The following is a 16,047-nucleotide window of genomic DNA, read 5'->3' on the forward strand; positions in this document are numbered from 1 at the left end:
TGCTGTCCAGAGGGCTGTACAAACCGACCTCCCTTGGGAAGAGTTGCTAAGCTGGGCTTATGTGAATCGGATGTTTAGGACCATGCCCTTTGCTATATTTAATAGGAATGGAGAAAAGGTCCTTTAGCAAGCAGCCTGTGGGAGCAGATATTCCCACAAACCCCAGGCATGCATGCATCAGGGCACATGTAAAGAGAAGCTTGCTGCTACAGGAAACTTGGAAAACTTTGCTTGGGTTCCAATCTCCCTCCCTCCCTCCCTCTTTTCTTCCCTTCCCTTCCACCCCTCCTCCACAGAAAGATAACAGATAGACAACCTGATAGCTGTTTCTTGCAAACGGAATCCTGGAAGGTGGACAGTTAAAGAGGTGTCAAAACAAAGGTGTTCTTAATAGGCTACGGACTCCAGGAAAGCTAGGGCTATTACGAGGTTAAGTAATAAAGAGAAGGATATGGAGGGGAAGAGGAAGAGGCTGGAAAGATGGGTATGAAAAGAAGGACGTGGCAAAGAGGAAAAGAATGGAAAGGCAATTCTAATGTGAGGGGCAAGGAAAATAAAGAAGGCAGGCTAAAAGAGGGAGAGCTGATGCGGTCTGAAGACGTGCAAAGCCCGGGGTCCTGAGAAACTTCGCGAGAAAGGGGGCGCGGTGCTGCCCAGCCCATGTTTGGGCAGATTAATGGAGTCGTGGCTCCGGCTCTTGAGTCCTGCCCTGGAAGGGACACTATCTGTTTAGATTTGTGTCTAAATTTAAACCCCGATCCGGCCTCCCTCCCTGCTCCCCTCCATTACCCTCCCCTCCTCCTGCGTCCCTCGGTCCCTCCCTCCCTCCTCCTCCTCCTTCCTCGTTCTCTGGCGCAGGGCCCCCGACCGGGACAGTCCCGCAGCCGAGTGCAGCCAGGCGCGCGCCGCCGCCCACTCGCCCTGTGCCGGCTGCAGTCCGAGAGTAGCCGGGGCTGGGAGCGGAGGGGACAGCGGGGATCGCGAGCTCCTGCCCGAGGGAGCGGGCGTATCCGCCGCCGGAGGACTACCTGGAGGACATGGAGGTAAAGACCGAGGGAGACGCGGGGCTGGGGTGGGGGGGGGGGGCGAGGGGAGAGTGAGGTCAAGGCGCTCCTGCCCAGGTCGTTGTCCCCGCTCGCAGCAGGGGTCACACAGCTCCAAAGTCGCCAGGCCAACTCCAGAGGTTGGTCCTTACTCCTACCTAGAAGACCCCTGTGGAACAAGTGGGCTTGTCAGGAAAGGATCTGAAGACGGGGGGGGCGTCCCTTTTTAGGGATTCGGGTGTTTCGACTGTGCACATACATTTTTTTTTTTTTTTTTTTTTTTTTAGAAAATAAAGTTAGGTACAGCTAAGGTCATAAACTGATAAAGGTGTGAGCCAACAACCGCAAAACAAAACCTCCAGCAACCCTGACTCAGGGGCACTGAGAGAAAGAGCTAATAGTTGAGGCTGGGACTCTGCGGGAATGGCTTCCCCTTCCGCTCTCAGCAAGGCCTTGCAGACCAGTTGTCCTCTTGCTTCTGAAGTGCCTGTCACATCTTCTTTCATAACTCTGTGAAAAGCTCCCTTCACCGCCAGTCAAGTAAACTCATTTCTGAGAAACTGGAGGCTCCCCAGGATGTCCCACCTTCTGAGGTTGTGTGCACCTCCGGGTGTGGTAGCCATTTCTGAAGGGTGTGCAGGGGTGAGTCCTGGAATTATGCACTTCTGAGAGGAGACCTGGGACTTTGTCTGCCCTTTTCCAACCTCAGTGGGATACAGGCCACTGCTTTCCATCTGAGGAGTAGCAGGGAGCATTACTTCACCTAGGTCCCTTCTCCACACCTACAGACTTTCAAAGATGCCCTCCTTCAAACCCAGAGCAGCTACAGGTGAGCTCAGAGGCACAGCATGGGCAAGGCCCCAGGTTCAATCCCTACTGCCACAAAAAAATAAAGTGTGACCTTTTATTTCATCTCAGTCAATCTCAGCAGGACCTGGGACTTTCTAAGAGGGGAAAGAGGTGAAAATACCTTAGGCCTTTATGGTGATTCCCACTACTACTCAAAAGGAAACTGCTCCTCCCTAGACTGTGGTTGCAGTGATCCCAGTGCACAGGAGTGGGACCCCTTCCGGGCCTGAGCCCACTCATCTTTTCTAAGCCTTGCTGTCTATTGCTGTCCCTAAAAGAACAATAAGTTTGTCCTGGGTATTCAGCTCAACCAGCTGTCACTAAGAAACAAGAATTGCATTCTGGGGGACTTGAGTACCTGGGATGCTGGGGTCGGTGGTGGACCCTCTGTAGCCATATTTACAAGTCAGAAGTAGTAGTTTAGGATAGACAGGCCACAAAGCATTGCAGATGGGTTCCCAAGTCTGCTCTAGACCCTGCAAACTCAAAGCGGTAGGATTCTCTAAGCTGTCTACTGCTACAGCAGAGAGGTGGCCGGAGGAACATACAAGTTGCTGGTGGGGAACAGACCCACAGAGAAACTGCTGTACTTGTAAGTTCCCTTCTTGGGGAGAACTCGGGCTGCTTTGGGCGCCAAGCTGCAAGAACTGTAGTGGACTTAAGATGGAAGTACAGCTGGGCTTCGAGCAGGTTGCTGTATGAAGGCCCAATGCAACTTTAACCTAGGGGAACACAGAGGGCTTCCACAGGGACGCTTCTTCCCCCCTCAACTGAGGAAGAAACGGAGGGAGTCCAAGGCCCTGAAAATATCAGCCCAGCAACTTCCTGTGTGGCTGGGTAGGCGGGAGGCATGAGAGGAGAGGGCTCTCCCAGCTATGAGCTGACTTATACAGTAACTGAAAGGGATTGGCTGTGCCAAACGCTGGACCAAGACAGGGAGAGATTGCCTAGTCAGCCAGAATGCCCGGCAGATCTGCTTACAACAGTCCTGAGGTATGGGCTTGCTGGTTGGCAGTGACTGTTTTTGAAGTTTCTTTGGCAAAGCCCAAACAAACCAAAACACTGCAACAGTTAACACTGGGGAAGTAAAGAGGAAACAGAGGACAGAGGAAGTGATGGTTCTCAGCCAGGAAGTGAACTTCTGTGATAGGTATATGACCTGCCCATGGGTGGAGCTGGATCCTTCAATCAGCCACCTGAAGGAGCTACTTACTTTATTTGAGAAGAAACAGAGTCACATCAGAGTCACATCACCTGCCCACATCGAGCATTTAAACCAGATCAACAGGACTTGGCTCTATGCTCAAACCCACACTTACCTGCTGCACATGTTAGGGAAATCTTCAAATCACTATGACTGCTATCAGTCGCATTAATCACACCTCAGCCCACGGGGATCTCTCTGGAATAAACAAAACAAGGTGGCACTTGACCCCTGCCTTTCAAACACTCCCATTCCAAAAGAGGAAACGGGACTCCCATATCCCGTCTGTCACACATCGCTCTCTGACAGTGTGTGCTAAGCGAATGCTTCGGCAAGCGTGACTTGTACAGGCCAGGGTGGAGGCCACTCAGAAGAAGCCTCGACATAGAGGCAGCATCAGGTAGAGAAACAGAAGGAAGGTGCAGAAGGAACACACCAGCATCATTCAGGAAGGCGGGACAGTTGGATGAAGGAAAATGGGGGGGGGGGGGGAGGTGGTCACTAAAAGAAAAAAAACATGAACGTAAGAAGATAAAACCATAAGACCAATGAGTGTAGGAACCACTGACCAGGTCAGTGAACCATCAGGAGCCAAAGTGCAAGCCACCCAGAAGGTGTTACCTTTTCTTCTACGAAATCGCCCTCCCTAGCTGTGCTCCTTCTAGTACCTTCTTCTAATTTGCCATTTTCAGACCTTGAAGGCCAGTTCATGAATGGCCCTGGAGTCTGCTCCACAGACAGTAGGAAACTGAGAGGTGTGTGTGTGGCGGCAGCCATGATGCAGCAAGGTGGTAGATGCCGCCCGCCATGAGTAAGCAAGGTACTCAGGCTTTGAGACCTGGGATGTAGTCTGACTCCACGAGAAAGACCAAGGGTAAAGAAGTGAGAAAGTCAAGACCATGTGCTTGAGGGAAAGCAGGAACTACATCTGCATTTGAGTTCTCCAGGGTGCCCAGAAGAGAGAGGATGGATCACTTGCACAGCTAGCATGAGGCCCTGGGTTTGATCCCTAGCAGAGAGAGGGAGGTGTGGAGGGAGGGAAGTGTGGAGGGAGGGAGGTGTGGAGGGAGGGAATGAGAGAGAGAGAGAGAGAGACTACCTCAAGGTAGGATAGGCTGTCTAACTGGTCTGTGGGTGTTCACAGTGCCCAAAACAGAACCCAAATCTCCCAATAAAATTTGCCTGCTAAATTAATAGAAACTATCTGTAGCTCAAATGTTACCACTCTGGAAGCCTTCCCAGGGGCCCCCAGCCTCTACCAAGCACTTGACTAGCCCCATTGCACTGGCTCTCTAGCTCCCTGTTGGGAGGGACCATATTTTATTTATCTAGGGCTTCATGGGCACCAAATAAGACATGTTGATTGAGTGAATATGTTATTGGAGATGAGAGAGATCAGACTTTGAAAACAGAGAGAAGGAGAAAAAAGAAAGGAAGAGAAGAAAAAGCAGACTTTAGTGTGTTTGTTGGTTGGTTTGACCTTTCTGGGCAGTAATTTCAGCACTCTGAGATGTGCAGATTTCTTTGGATACAGAAGTGATTGTCTCTAGAAACAGTAATAGTGAAGTTATTGTAGATAGGAAACCAGGGAAAACCCATTCCTGGCCTTTGAGGGTACCTGCATGAATGTGTACATACACATAAATATTTTTTTTGAAAGTGAGTCAATATATGTAAATAATTAAAAAACAAAACAAAACAAAACAAAACATGAGGTGGGAATGGTGGCACACACCTTTAATCCAAGCACTTGAGAGGCAGATACTGGTGGATCTCTGTGAGTTCAAGGTCAGCCTGGTCTACACAGACAGTTCCAGGCCACCTGAGGCTACATAGTGAGACAGACCCTGTCTCAAAGGCATGTGTATGTATGTGTAATCAAGCTGGCTGTGATGGCTCACCCTTTAATTACGACACATGGGAGCTTGGAGCAACAGAGTCAAGTTAAAGATCATTTTCAACTACATACTGAGTTCCAGGCCAGCCTGGGCTCTGTGAGTCCTTGTCTAAACAACGGCACACACACACACACACACACACACACACACACACACACACACACACGAAAAGGGGCTCTCTTTTCATCCTCACAATATCAGCAATGAGTGTGTGTGTATACACATGTGTGTACATACTGATATATGTATGATGTATTCATTTTGCAACCTATGTCTTAATTCATGTATTTTTACCTTGTTAAACATTTACTACTTTATTTTTAGACCATTTAAACACATTATTTTTTGTTTTTATCATCATCATGATCATGATTGTGTGTGTGTGTGTGTGTGTGTGTATGAATGAATGTGGGGTCTTGAATGCTACACTGTGCATTGGAGAGCAGAGGACAACTTTCAGTAACCAGTTCTCTCCTCCCACCGTGAGAATCCTTGGCCAACCCAGGTTGTCTGGCTTTTCCCAGCAAGTACATTTACCCATCGAACCATCTTGCCTGACCTTCTACTTTATTTTTATTGTATTTATTTATTGGAGCAGAAATGCCTAGTCTAGGGAAGAAAAATAAAAAGATTTTTTTGGAGATGTCCCTGTGAACCTCGCTGGTCGCTCCCCCCACTCCGCCCCCCATCCTGTCACTGAGCCACGGTGTGCTGCTTGCTGTTAGAGGCTGGTGGTCCTAACGGGGACTCTTCAGCCTCTAAAACGGCAGACAGGCTGGATGGACTTGTGGGCGTGCCGGGATACCCACTCCTCTCTCGCTCTTGCTGGGTGGGACCCTCGCAGTCACCCTGGCTCCAATTCGCAGACGTCTTCCGTTTGCTGGGCTGTGAGAACAGGGGTAGTTTCGGGTAGGCACGCTGTCAGGACCCGGCCCTATCGCGGAGGGGTGAGAGCATTCCTGGAGGGAATCGGATTTCAGAGCCTGATCCGCAGCAGGCTGCCCACAGCAAGGAGAGCCTGAGCCTGGCTCCCGCGGTTCCGTGGGAAATCTGAACGCTGGCGGCTCAGCAACACGGTAATCTTATCAGAGCCACAGGAGAAAGCCTTTCGGTTCCAGGGAACGCTCAAGGCAACCCTGCCTTCCTCTACTGACAGGGTCTTGAGATTTGCAGAGCCAGTCTGGCCTACCTAACTCACTTGAAAAAGTCACGTAGCTCTGGGAGAAACAGGACAGTCCCTAATTGCTCCTGCCTTACTGGGAATGAGCAAACCAGACTCTGAGGTATGCTGGGGCTGTGGTGCAGTCCGACCTTTGGAAGCAACAACTTGTGATTCTCCTCTTATCTGGGGAGTAGCTTAGCCCAGGCTTTAAGAAGTCAGTCTCATAAAGTTTCATCACAACAGCAGCACGTGGCTCATGTCCACCCTCACGGTGTCAGGTGGACACATCCCTGTGATATCACCGGCAGAGCACAACCGCTAAACCACAACCCTCAGCTGCTTGCCTTAGGACCCACCAAAAGCTCATCCCCCAGACCAGAGAGGACGTTGCCTTTGTCCTTTGGTTTGGGGGGCAGGGCGCTCCCCATCTTTTTCCCTTTGAGGTTTTCTGAATACTGGCTGTAGGGATTTGTGGAGACTAACTAGTCCATGAGGCTCACCGTGTAAAGTCATGCAATTGGGTAGGTCAGTCCTGTTCTAGGGAGAGGGCTTCCGGTCACTGCTGTTCAGCACTCAGTAGCTCCCTGGGTAAAGTGGCCTTGTAGGACCCTAACCCCTGTAAGAGGCCCACACGGAGCGCCACTAAATCCCATCCTCGGTGAACAATAGGAGTCCACAGCTGGAAACTCTCGGTTCTGGACAGTGGAACACCCATTCTTCCTGGCCAAGACATGAGCCTCTCAGAGCACCCTAGATGGCCCCGCCCTTTGTTTTGGATCTGCCTGAGCCAGCTAAGGACCGTCCTCCTGGTCTGCGCATGGCAATCGCAACTTTCTCCAGCCGAGTCTTCTATACATCTATTGGTGGCAGTTTGCCAGATATCAGATAGCTGGCTTCTCTTTTCTTTTTAACTTGTGTGTATTTGCACTATTTGCATGTGGATGTGAGTGCTGAAGTTCACGTGGGGGACAGTGAGCTCAAGACTGTCATCCTCATTTGCTCTCCATCTTGCCTTTTGAGAGTCACTGAATCCAGGGCTCACCCATTTAGATATGCGCCGCCATGCCTGAGACACACCCACTTTTCACCCAAGTGCTGAGGCTTGAACTCCAGTCTTTAGGATGGCAGGGCTCGCCTTAACTCACCGAGCTACCGCCCCAGCCCACAGAGCTGTTTAACTAGGCTTACCCAACACATAAAGATCCTTTACTGCCTGTCAGATCCTGGGACTTTAGCTGTGATGGTATCTCTCACCTTGCTGGCCCTCTAAGAGGGGAAATAAGCATCCAACCCTTAATTGCAGAACAGGATGAGTGCTTGCCCCACAGGAGGAGGGGTGCCACACCCAGCCTGGGTTGGGCTGGGGTGGGGTAGGGTGGGGCTTCCTGTGATGGATGACCTCTGAGTTGAGTGTTGAGAGAAGACTTAGGAGTTAACTAACCAGCAGCAGAAAGCTAGAAAGAGTACATTCCAGTCGAAGCAAACAGCTCGGTATGCAAGGGGACTAGGCGCAGTTGGTTCCTGGAAGGTGAAAAGAGATAACGAGATTTGAGAGGGAGGAGCCCCGAGGAAGCAGAGAAATGTAGATTGCAGTTACTACCATAAAAGGGCTCTTTCGTGTTTGGAGAAACAAGGTCTACACGTATGACGAGACATTTTAAAAATACAAGATGTGATCTTGATATGCTGTGAGGTGTGTGGAGTTCAAAGTCGGCTTCTTCTGTGTAGGAGAGAGAAAACAGGCTTCCTCCTTGGGCTTCCCTCCAGGTGCTTCCTGTCAGCCCCTCATCCGGCGGCAGCCTTGGGGCTTCGGCCTCAGTGAGCTCACCTGTCTGCCACTCCTGCTCAAGACATCAGTTTGAGACTGGTCTTGGCCCACCAAAGCCATCCTCAAGGCCCTCTTGTCGTTTTTTAACTAGAGGCCTCAGAACAAACCACATGCACGCACACGGGCACACACACACACACACACACGCACACGCACACGCACGCGTGCACATGCACAATCTTCCCACCTGCAGCCCACTCATTCCTCTCATTGTAGTTGCACATACGGCTCATTCTGCAAAAAGCCGATGTTTCTCCTTGTCTCCAGCCAGTCCAGGGATGAGCCAGGTGGGCCAAGGAGCAACAGCAGACCGCGCGCGCGCGCACACACACACACACACACACACACACACACACGCACGCACGCACGCACACGCACATGCACACGCGCGCACACACGCACACACGTTAGCCCCACCCAGCTAAAACAGAGCAGCGGAAATGAAAAGGCTTAGCCTGTGGTTGTTGCACAACTCAAGACACCCACGCGAGAGGGCATCTCCATCGTTTAAAATGCCTTGGAAGGCTTCCACCTCCTCTGAACCTCCCTCCCTGCTGGACCCTCACCCCGAATAGTTCATTCCAAACCCATGAGCTACGAGGCCACTTATTCCAGCTCACTGCCCCGCCCTGCTCTCTCAGTCCTCTGGAATACATTCCTCAGCCTCAGGTCCCTGGCTTGTCATGCTTTTGAGATATGAACTGATGGATAGTGGGAAATTCATTTCGAGTCACCACAGCAATAGCTTTGTGGGCAACATTTAGCAGCTGTCATCACGGTGATTGCTACAATGTGTTGTATGCCTACTATATGCAGGTGTTTTCCATAAATGTATCATTTTAATCCTTATAGAATCTAATTGCATCTGCTTTCTAGATAAGGTAGGCGAGGGTCCGTGTTGCTGGAAGATCTGGAGGGTGATCTCCACAAGAGCCACAAGTCACCTCTCCAGGGGTGGGACTAGGGTTCCTGTTTTCTTTCTGGACAGTCTTCCTCCAGCCTGTGCTAGGCCAGGCAGCTCAAGGCTTGGAATTTTCTAAGACCTGGCTTAGGTGAATTAATCCTGAATCCTCATCTAAAAGACTTCAGGAAGGCTCCTTTGTGTCTCTGGCGGCCACTGCTGCCGACATCTATGACAAAAAAGGAAGTGGAATTTTGAAAGTTGACTTTTGTTGTTGTTGTTGTTAAGTTTTTTTTGAGACGGGGTCTCAAATAGCCCAGACTGGCTGTAAGTTCTTAATCCTCTTCCATCTCCCAAATGCTGGCACTAGAAGTGTGCTTAAAAACTGACGTTCAGAGCGTAAGAGTTTGGAATGTAAAAGAACTTAACGGTTTCTTTCATCCCCTCTATTTTAAAGGCGGGGTCCTTAAACATGATGTTTTGATGGCCACACTTGAAGTCGGTTAGCAGCTGAGTCAGAGTGATGGCAAAGGCCTTCTCAGCCCCGGGCCTGACAGGACATATCTGGTCCACTGCCTCACCTCACTCACGCCTCTATCTCTGCGGCTGTCTTCCCAACTCTAGTGTTCGGTATCTGAGGTCCTCCAAGGAAGCATTATTCTCCACGGGAGTTGTTGGGAGAAAAAGGGTTGTCATTATCATGGTTTTAACTAGAGTCAGAAGACCCAGAGCCAAGGCTAGAAAGGGCCCAGCCCCCACGCCCGCCCTGCCCAACCCACCAAGTGCAGCCCTGTCTCCCTCACTGGGTTGTTTTCTAACCCACGGGGGCTTCCTCGGGGAGATTTATGGTCCCAATTGGCTGCCTGTGGCCATGTCCCCTCAGGAAGGCCTGGCTTTGAATACTCCAAGGAGGGTATGGATGATTCTACAAGTTTTCCTTGTGGAAATGTGTGGGAGGCTCAGTGAGATACCTGGTGCTCTAGGCTACCATGGAATGGCGTAGATGGAGATGCCAAAGTCAGGGGCATTAGCCAGTGTGTGCATTTGCTAGGGTTCTGCTAAGAGATGGCCATGACCAGGCGTTAGCTGGACCACACTCCCTAAAGAGGCTCCAGGGAACAATCCTCTTCAGACCTCTCTTCACCCCTACTACTTGCTAGTTCTGGCTTGGGGCCACATCCCTCTTCTCTCTGTGTGTTCCCTACAGAGACATGTATGTGTCACTATAGGGCCCTCGGTGACGATTCAGGATGATGGTCTCCTTATTTCAAAACCCTTAACTCCATTTGCAAAGTCTCTTTTTACAAATAAGGATGTATTTACAGGTTCCAGGGATCAGGGAGTAGTTATGTGTTTGGGGAGCCACTAATCACCTCTTTACAGCAGAAAATTTGTTATCCATACAGAGGTAAGGGACAGGGAAAATCCTTGGTATTAGGTTACAGTGTAAACATCTCCACCTCTATGCTCAGGGGCAAATGTCTAAAGAATATAATAAATATTCATTACCACTTTGCTGTGTGACTAATTTCTTACCCCCTTAGGTAGCCTACTCTTGGGACCTTCATACCTAAACTGGTGCAGATTTAGCTCCAACTCTTCACTGGGAGAGCTGCTGTTGGGAAGGGAGGCCCCTGGGGTGCAAAAGAGCATTTCCACAAGCCACTTTCATCTCCTCCTGACCTCATCTCTTGCTAGTGATTAGCAGGCTGGCAAGAAAGTTTAGCACCACCTTCAGGAAGGGGCAGGTGTGGCGAGATTATAAAATGACTTTGTACCTGACCTCACTCCAAGTTCTAGTCTCACGTTCCCTATTCATTCACCCATTTGTTCATTCTTTTATCTAAAGATGAATACTGATCAGTTATCAATTGAGAACTACTGAGAGACACAATCGTGTAGAGATCGGGGTGTCGGGATCGCTACCACCTGGAGGTGGAGCGGGGTGCAGGAATAGAGCAAGACAAGCATGTGTGGTTGCTTCTGCCAAGATGGTGAGTAGAGAGAGGGCTGGAGAGATGGCTCAGGGGTTAAGAGCACTGGCTGCTCTTCCAGAGGTCCTGAGTTCAGTTCCTAGCAACCACGTGGTGGCTCACAACCATCTGTAATGAGATCTGGCGCCCTCTTCTGGCGGGCAGAAGTAATAAATAAATAAACAAGTAAGTAAATAGATCTTTACAAAATGATGCTGAGTAGATAGTCAAGTTGTATGAGTTACAAGCCGGTGAGTGTTGCTCTAACAAAGGTCACAGTCTCAGTGAGTGAAAACAACAAATGTCTCTTCATTTCTGACTCATGCTATGTGGTTGTCACAGCTTAACTGGGGGCTCTTCTCCATCTCATTGATTTGTCCTTTATCTGAGACCCCGAAAGGTGACAAGTAGCCACAGAGCTCCTCACAACCACAGGGGCCAGAAAACACAGGCCTCCCACCCCCTCACATGCCGAGAGCTAAAATTGCTGCGTGGATGGCTTCTCAGGCGGTAGGAGTCCGGCTTCCCAGCACTGATGGTCTCTGAGCTGGTCTAGACACAAGGCTGTGTCCTTCCAGCTGTTGGAGGTGGGAAGGCCAAGGAGGGCAGCAATTATATGCATCGCTCAGTCTCAAGCCCTGGAGATTTGCAGAGCTCTGTGTTCAGATCTGGTCTTCCTGACTGAAGTGAAAGTTGCTTGGTCAGCGGAAAGATTGTTCTAATGATGCCAACTGTTCTCTGTGCTTGGGGAATGATCTAGAAAGGCAGTGAGTTTGGAGGGAAATCTCTCTCTCTCTCTCTCTCTCTCTCTCTCTCTCTCTCTCTCTCTCTCTCTTCATATATATATGAAAACATTGGAGACATCTATATCCAAGCCATTAGGTGCAGCCATTTGGATGGGTTCTTAAGCATATTGGTCCTGGGACACTCCGTTCCACGGAGAGTGCCATCAAGAGAGGCAATTTATAGCTTTATTGACTCCTGGGATTTGAAAACATCTTTGCCTATTGCTGCAAAACAGTGGTGAATCACCCAAAAGACTTTGAGTTTAAAGTAATCCAACCCCCATCAAACAGGGACCCCAGGCCTTTCCCCTATTTGCAGGTACATGGCACCAAGAATCACCATTCTTCTCCATGACCTTTGCTCCTAAGTCCTGCGTTTTTAGCCTGTGGAAGGGGTTAGTGAAGGTCAGAGGAACTTTTTGGGGAAGTTGAAGGGCATAGTAACGAGAGACTGCCCTCTTCCCTTGTCTAATCGACTTATGGCAAGCCAGGGAGGGTGCTGCACGGGGAAGACATGGAACCTGAATTTCAGGTTCAGGGGAACAACAGCCTCAGAGTCGGTTCCCCATCAGTAAAGCTGATACCTCCTTACCGTACAGGCTGTTTGAAAAGGAAATATGATCGCGCTTGTCATAGATAAGATAATTGATGCCATCAACCTGAAAAGCTACAGAGCCACAAATTCATGGTGGTGGTGTTATTATTACTTAATACACTAATGTTTAAAAAATTGTGACAACCCTAAATAGGTCTTATAGTATAGGTGTCAGAAGAGAGAGGGGGACATGAGTAGAGCTTTGAAACATAAGGCTTCTACTGTCAGCAAGGACACTTCCACAGCATGAAAGTGGCTCTAGGACCAGAAATACAGTGTAGTTGATAGAGCATTTGCCTTTCATGCAAAAGTCCAGGGTTCAGTCCCTAGCACCACACACCAGGTACAGTGGTGCACGCCTGTAATCCCAGGACTTGGGAAATGAAGGCAAGAGCCTCATGGTGAGTTGGTAGCTGGTCTGTCTCAAAACAAAACAAACCAAGGGTTCTGGAACCAGTAAGATGGCTTAGCCAGTCAAGGGCTTGCTGCCCAAGCCTGGTGACCTGAATTCCATCTTTGAGTTCCCATGTAAAGGTAGAAGGAGAGAACCATCTCCACAAAACTATCCTATGACTTTTTTAAAATTTATTTGACTTTATTTTATGTGCATTGGTATGAAGGTGTTAGATCTCCTGGAATTGAGGTTTCAGACAGTTGTGAGCCGCCATGTGGGTGCTGGAATTGAACCCAGGTCCTCTGGAAGAGCAGCCAGTGCTCTTAACCACGGAGCCATCTCTCCAGCCCCATCCTATGACTTTTAAATGACTACTATGGCATGTATGCATCCCCCATTGACATATCTTACAAATAACAGTAGTAGCAGCAGCAGCAGGTAGCAGTAGTAGTAACAAGTAAGTTCTGACCTATGCCATGCACTTCCACTCCTCTAAACTGGAAGATCTGAAAACCTTGGTTATGGACCCTGTAATGAGAATGATACACAGCATGCCTTTGTCCCTGAAGGCAGGGCCACAGGTGTCCTGTGGCCATTTGCAGACACAGCATTGCCCCATAAGTACTAAAGAGCATCTGGCCCAGGAGCCAGATGGTTGGGATTCAATCTGATTTTGCCATTTACTGGACTGTGTTCTCCTGAGCTCTTGATTTTCCCATCTGTAGAGTGGAAGTCTGCAGAGCACACACCTCTGAGTTCGTCACTGAAAAGCGCCAGTGTGGACAGTGTATCTGGGGAAGAGGTTATCATTTGGAAGAGAAACAACAGTCCCCTGTGGTTAGTGCAGCCTCGGCGGGGCGTCTGAAGTTCCCCTCTAGCCCCAGGGTCTGTTACAGACAGTTGTTGCAGACCACATACAAGCCCGCCTCTCTGGACTTCTGCAGACAGCTGGGCTGGTGTGAAGTAGCAGATCAATGGTAGGCTCCCAGGGCAGCTAAGGCCTGCCTAAGGAAGGGAGACTCCTTGACTTAAAAAGTGTGCTTTAGAGGAGGGGAGGGGAGGGGAGGGAAAGGAAGAGGTGGAGACAGACAGCAAGTGTGTTCTGTGTATTCATCCTGGAAGGGTGGGTAAGGGAGGAGACAGAAAATGGGAAGGAGAGAGGTCGCCCTTGGTATAGTCACAGACCTCAGGGGATCCTAAAACCACAGAGTACCACACCCGGTAATTTAGTAATTTAATGTCTTCCCCCATTTATTATCTATCTATCTATCTATCTATCTATCTATCTATCTATCTATCTATCTATCTGTCTATCTTTGAGACAGGGTCTCACTCATATCCTGTGCTGTCCTGGAACTTGTGGCAATCCTCCTGCTTCAGCCTCTCAAGCGCTGAGATGGCCATCAAGCCTGTCTTGCCTTGTCTATCGCAATTACAGTGTGCGCCATGGTCATAACTTTTCCAGTGTGATGCACATCTGCAAAACTACCAGGCCTTTGTGTTGTCCCTTTCCTTCTCACAGGTTCATAGATGGACGAGTCCGTCTTACAGAGCGCCTCAGCAGCCTCAGATTATGATTTCCTTCTTCCTAACTTATTGAAAAATGTCCAAGCTTTTCATCCGCAGGAAGCGCTTCATAGTTTTTGTTCGGATACTCAAATCACCTGAGTTGCTGCCCTCCTGCTTTGGGGCCATAATTAAGTGAAATAAAGTTGCTTGAACATCAGCAACAATGTGACAGGAGATCTCCTATTAGCTGGCAGGCAGGTAGTATATACAACATGGATACACTGGACAAAGAGAGTGTAATTTGTAACTGATAACTTCTTTCTTTCTGGAAGTTTCCATTCAGTGTTTTTGGGTTACAGTTAGTCATGGGTAATTGAAAACAAGGAAAATACAATCAGGGCTAATGGAGCCTATAGTCTGCCCCATCTCAGCTTCCCCTGTGCCCCCACCTCCCCACCCCACCCCACCCACCCCATCTGCCTGCTGACTTTCTGTAGGGAGGCCTGCTGGGGAGCAGAACAAAGTGGGGGTACTGAGCCTTAGGAGCACAGCAGGGATGGGAGAGTATGAGTCTAAACATTCTGTCATAAGCCCCTCTCCCCATCTCGGCTGACATCAATCAAGAACTTCTGGCTAGGTTTAGAGAATCAAATATTTTCATATACCAACAAGGGTATTCTGATTTCTCAAATAATCACATTACTTATATTACGAAGGAATTTTTTTTTTTTTTTTGGCAAGATGAATTCAGAGTAGATTGAGCTACCCTGTCCCAAGCATCCTCATTAAGGGACTTAGAGGTCTTTCCTCTAAGGCAAGCCACAGCATTCTGTCCTTGGCACTTACTTGTTAAATATTTTTGTTAACAATTTGAATGAAACCTAGAAAGAATCCAGATGACCCACAGCTGGGATACTTAATATGATCTATGACACATTCAAGTTCAAAATGATTTATATAGGATGGGACACGGGGCCAAAGCCAACATCATGAAATTAAACAGGGATGAATGTGAAGTCCTCTGCTTAGCTTTAGTAAGGACAGACCTGACTTAAAAGTACACATCTGCCTGTTCGGTCATTCTGCAATAGTTGTGCAGCTAGCTACACAAGGAATGCTGTCTGGATTATTAGATAGAGTACAATGTAAAGACCGTGAGCTGAAGGTTTGGTGGTGGTTAGACGGGATGTGCTCCCAAAACAGCAAGGAATAGGTGTGCTGGAGTGCTGTGAATGCACTGAGGCCGTGGGGTTGGAGGATTTATGGAGAAAATATATTCTGCATTTATGCAGCTGGGAGTGATTTGTTTTTTTTTTTTTTTTAAATAAATAGATAACAATGGTGACGGGATGCTGGTGAGGGACAGCAGGGTCTCTGATGTGCAGCGTGCGCACACAGGGATGGGCAGTGGGAGTGAATGAAACGAGTCTATTGCTGAGTAGAAAGACAGCATTGATCAGTGTCTGCCTCCTTCTGGCTATAATGTGGGTCCTGGAGGAGAGACTCTTAAGGCACCAAAGCTGTGCTGGCAGGCTCTGAACTGCCCCCAGTGTGTTGTGGGAGAAGAGAAGGGAGGCAGAAATACCAGCTGATGGGCTGAGGCACTAGTGAGAGGTGCCCTTGGGACTGGGGGGGCAAAGACATTGCGATGCAACTCGGGGAGGATGGAGCTAGAACTCCAGTCCAATGCTTTTCCTCACAAGAGACAAGGAATGAAAAGGGAAAAGTGAAGTTGAGGGGAGGGGAGGGGAGGAGAGGGAGGGGGGGGGAAGGGGGGGAGGGGGGGGAAGGGAGGGGAGGGGAGGAGAGGGGGGGGGAGGGGAGGGGAGGGAAGGGAAGGGGAGGGGGAGAAGGGGAGGGGAGGGAGGAGAGGAGGAGGGGAGGGGGGAAGGGGAAGGGAAGGGGG

General features: G+C 49.3%; 1 protein-coding gene across 2 annotated transcripts in view; it reads left to right on the forward strand.

Moving 5' to 3' along the window:
* The first annotated feature begins 862 nt into the window (after window positions 1-862).
* Window positions 863-16,047, forward strand: part of Rcsd1 (RCSD domain containing 1) — a 53,217-nt gene continuing 38,032 nt past the window's right edge. For both annotated transcript variants that reach the window (XM_036202956.1, XM_036202957.1), the window contains exon 1: window positions 863-1,043. In XM_036202956.1, the coding sequence (XP_036058849.1) occupies window positions 1,038-1,043 (6 nt within the window). In that variant the 5' untranslated portion in view covers window positions 863-1,037. The remainder of the gene's footprint in view (window positions 1,044-16,047) is intronic.

The sequence above is a fragment of the Onychomys torridus genome, chromosome 11 (genome assembly GCF_903995425.1).
Source record: "Onychomys torridus chromosome 11, mOncTor1.1, whole genome shotgun sequence".
Classification (NCBI taxonomy): domain Eukaryota; kingdom Metazoa; phylum Chordata; class Mammalia; order Rodentia; family Cricetidae; genus Onychomys; species Onychomys torridus.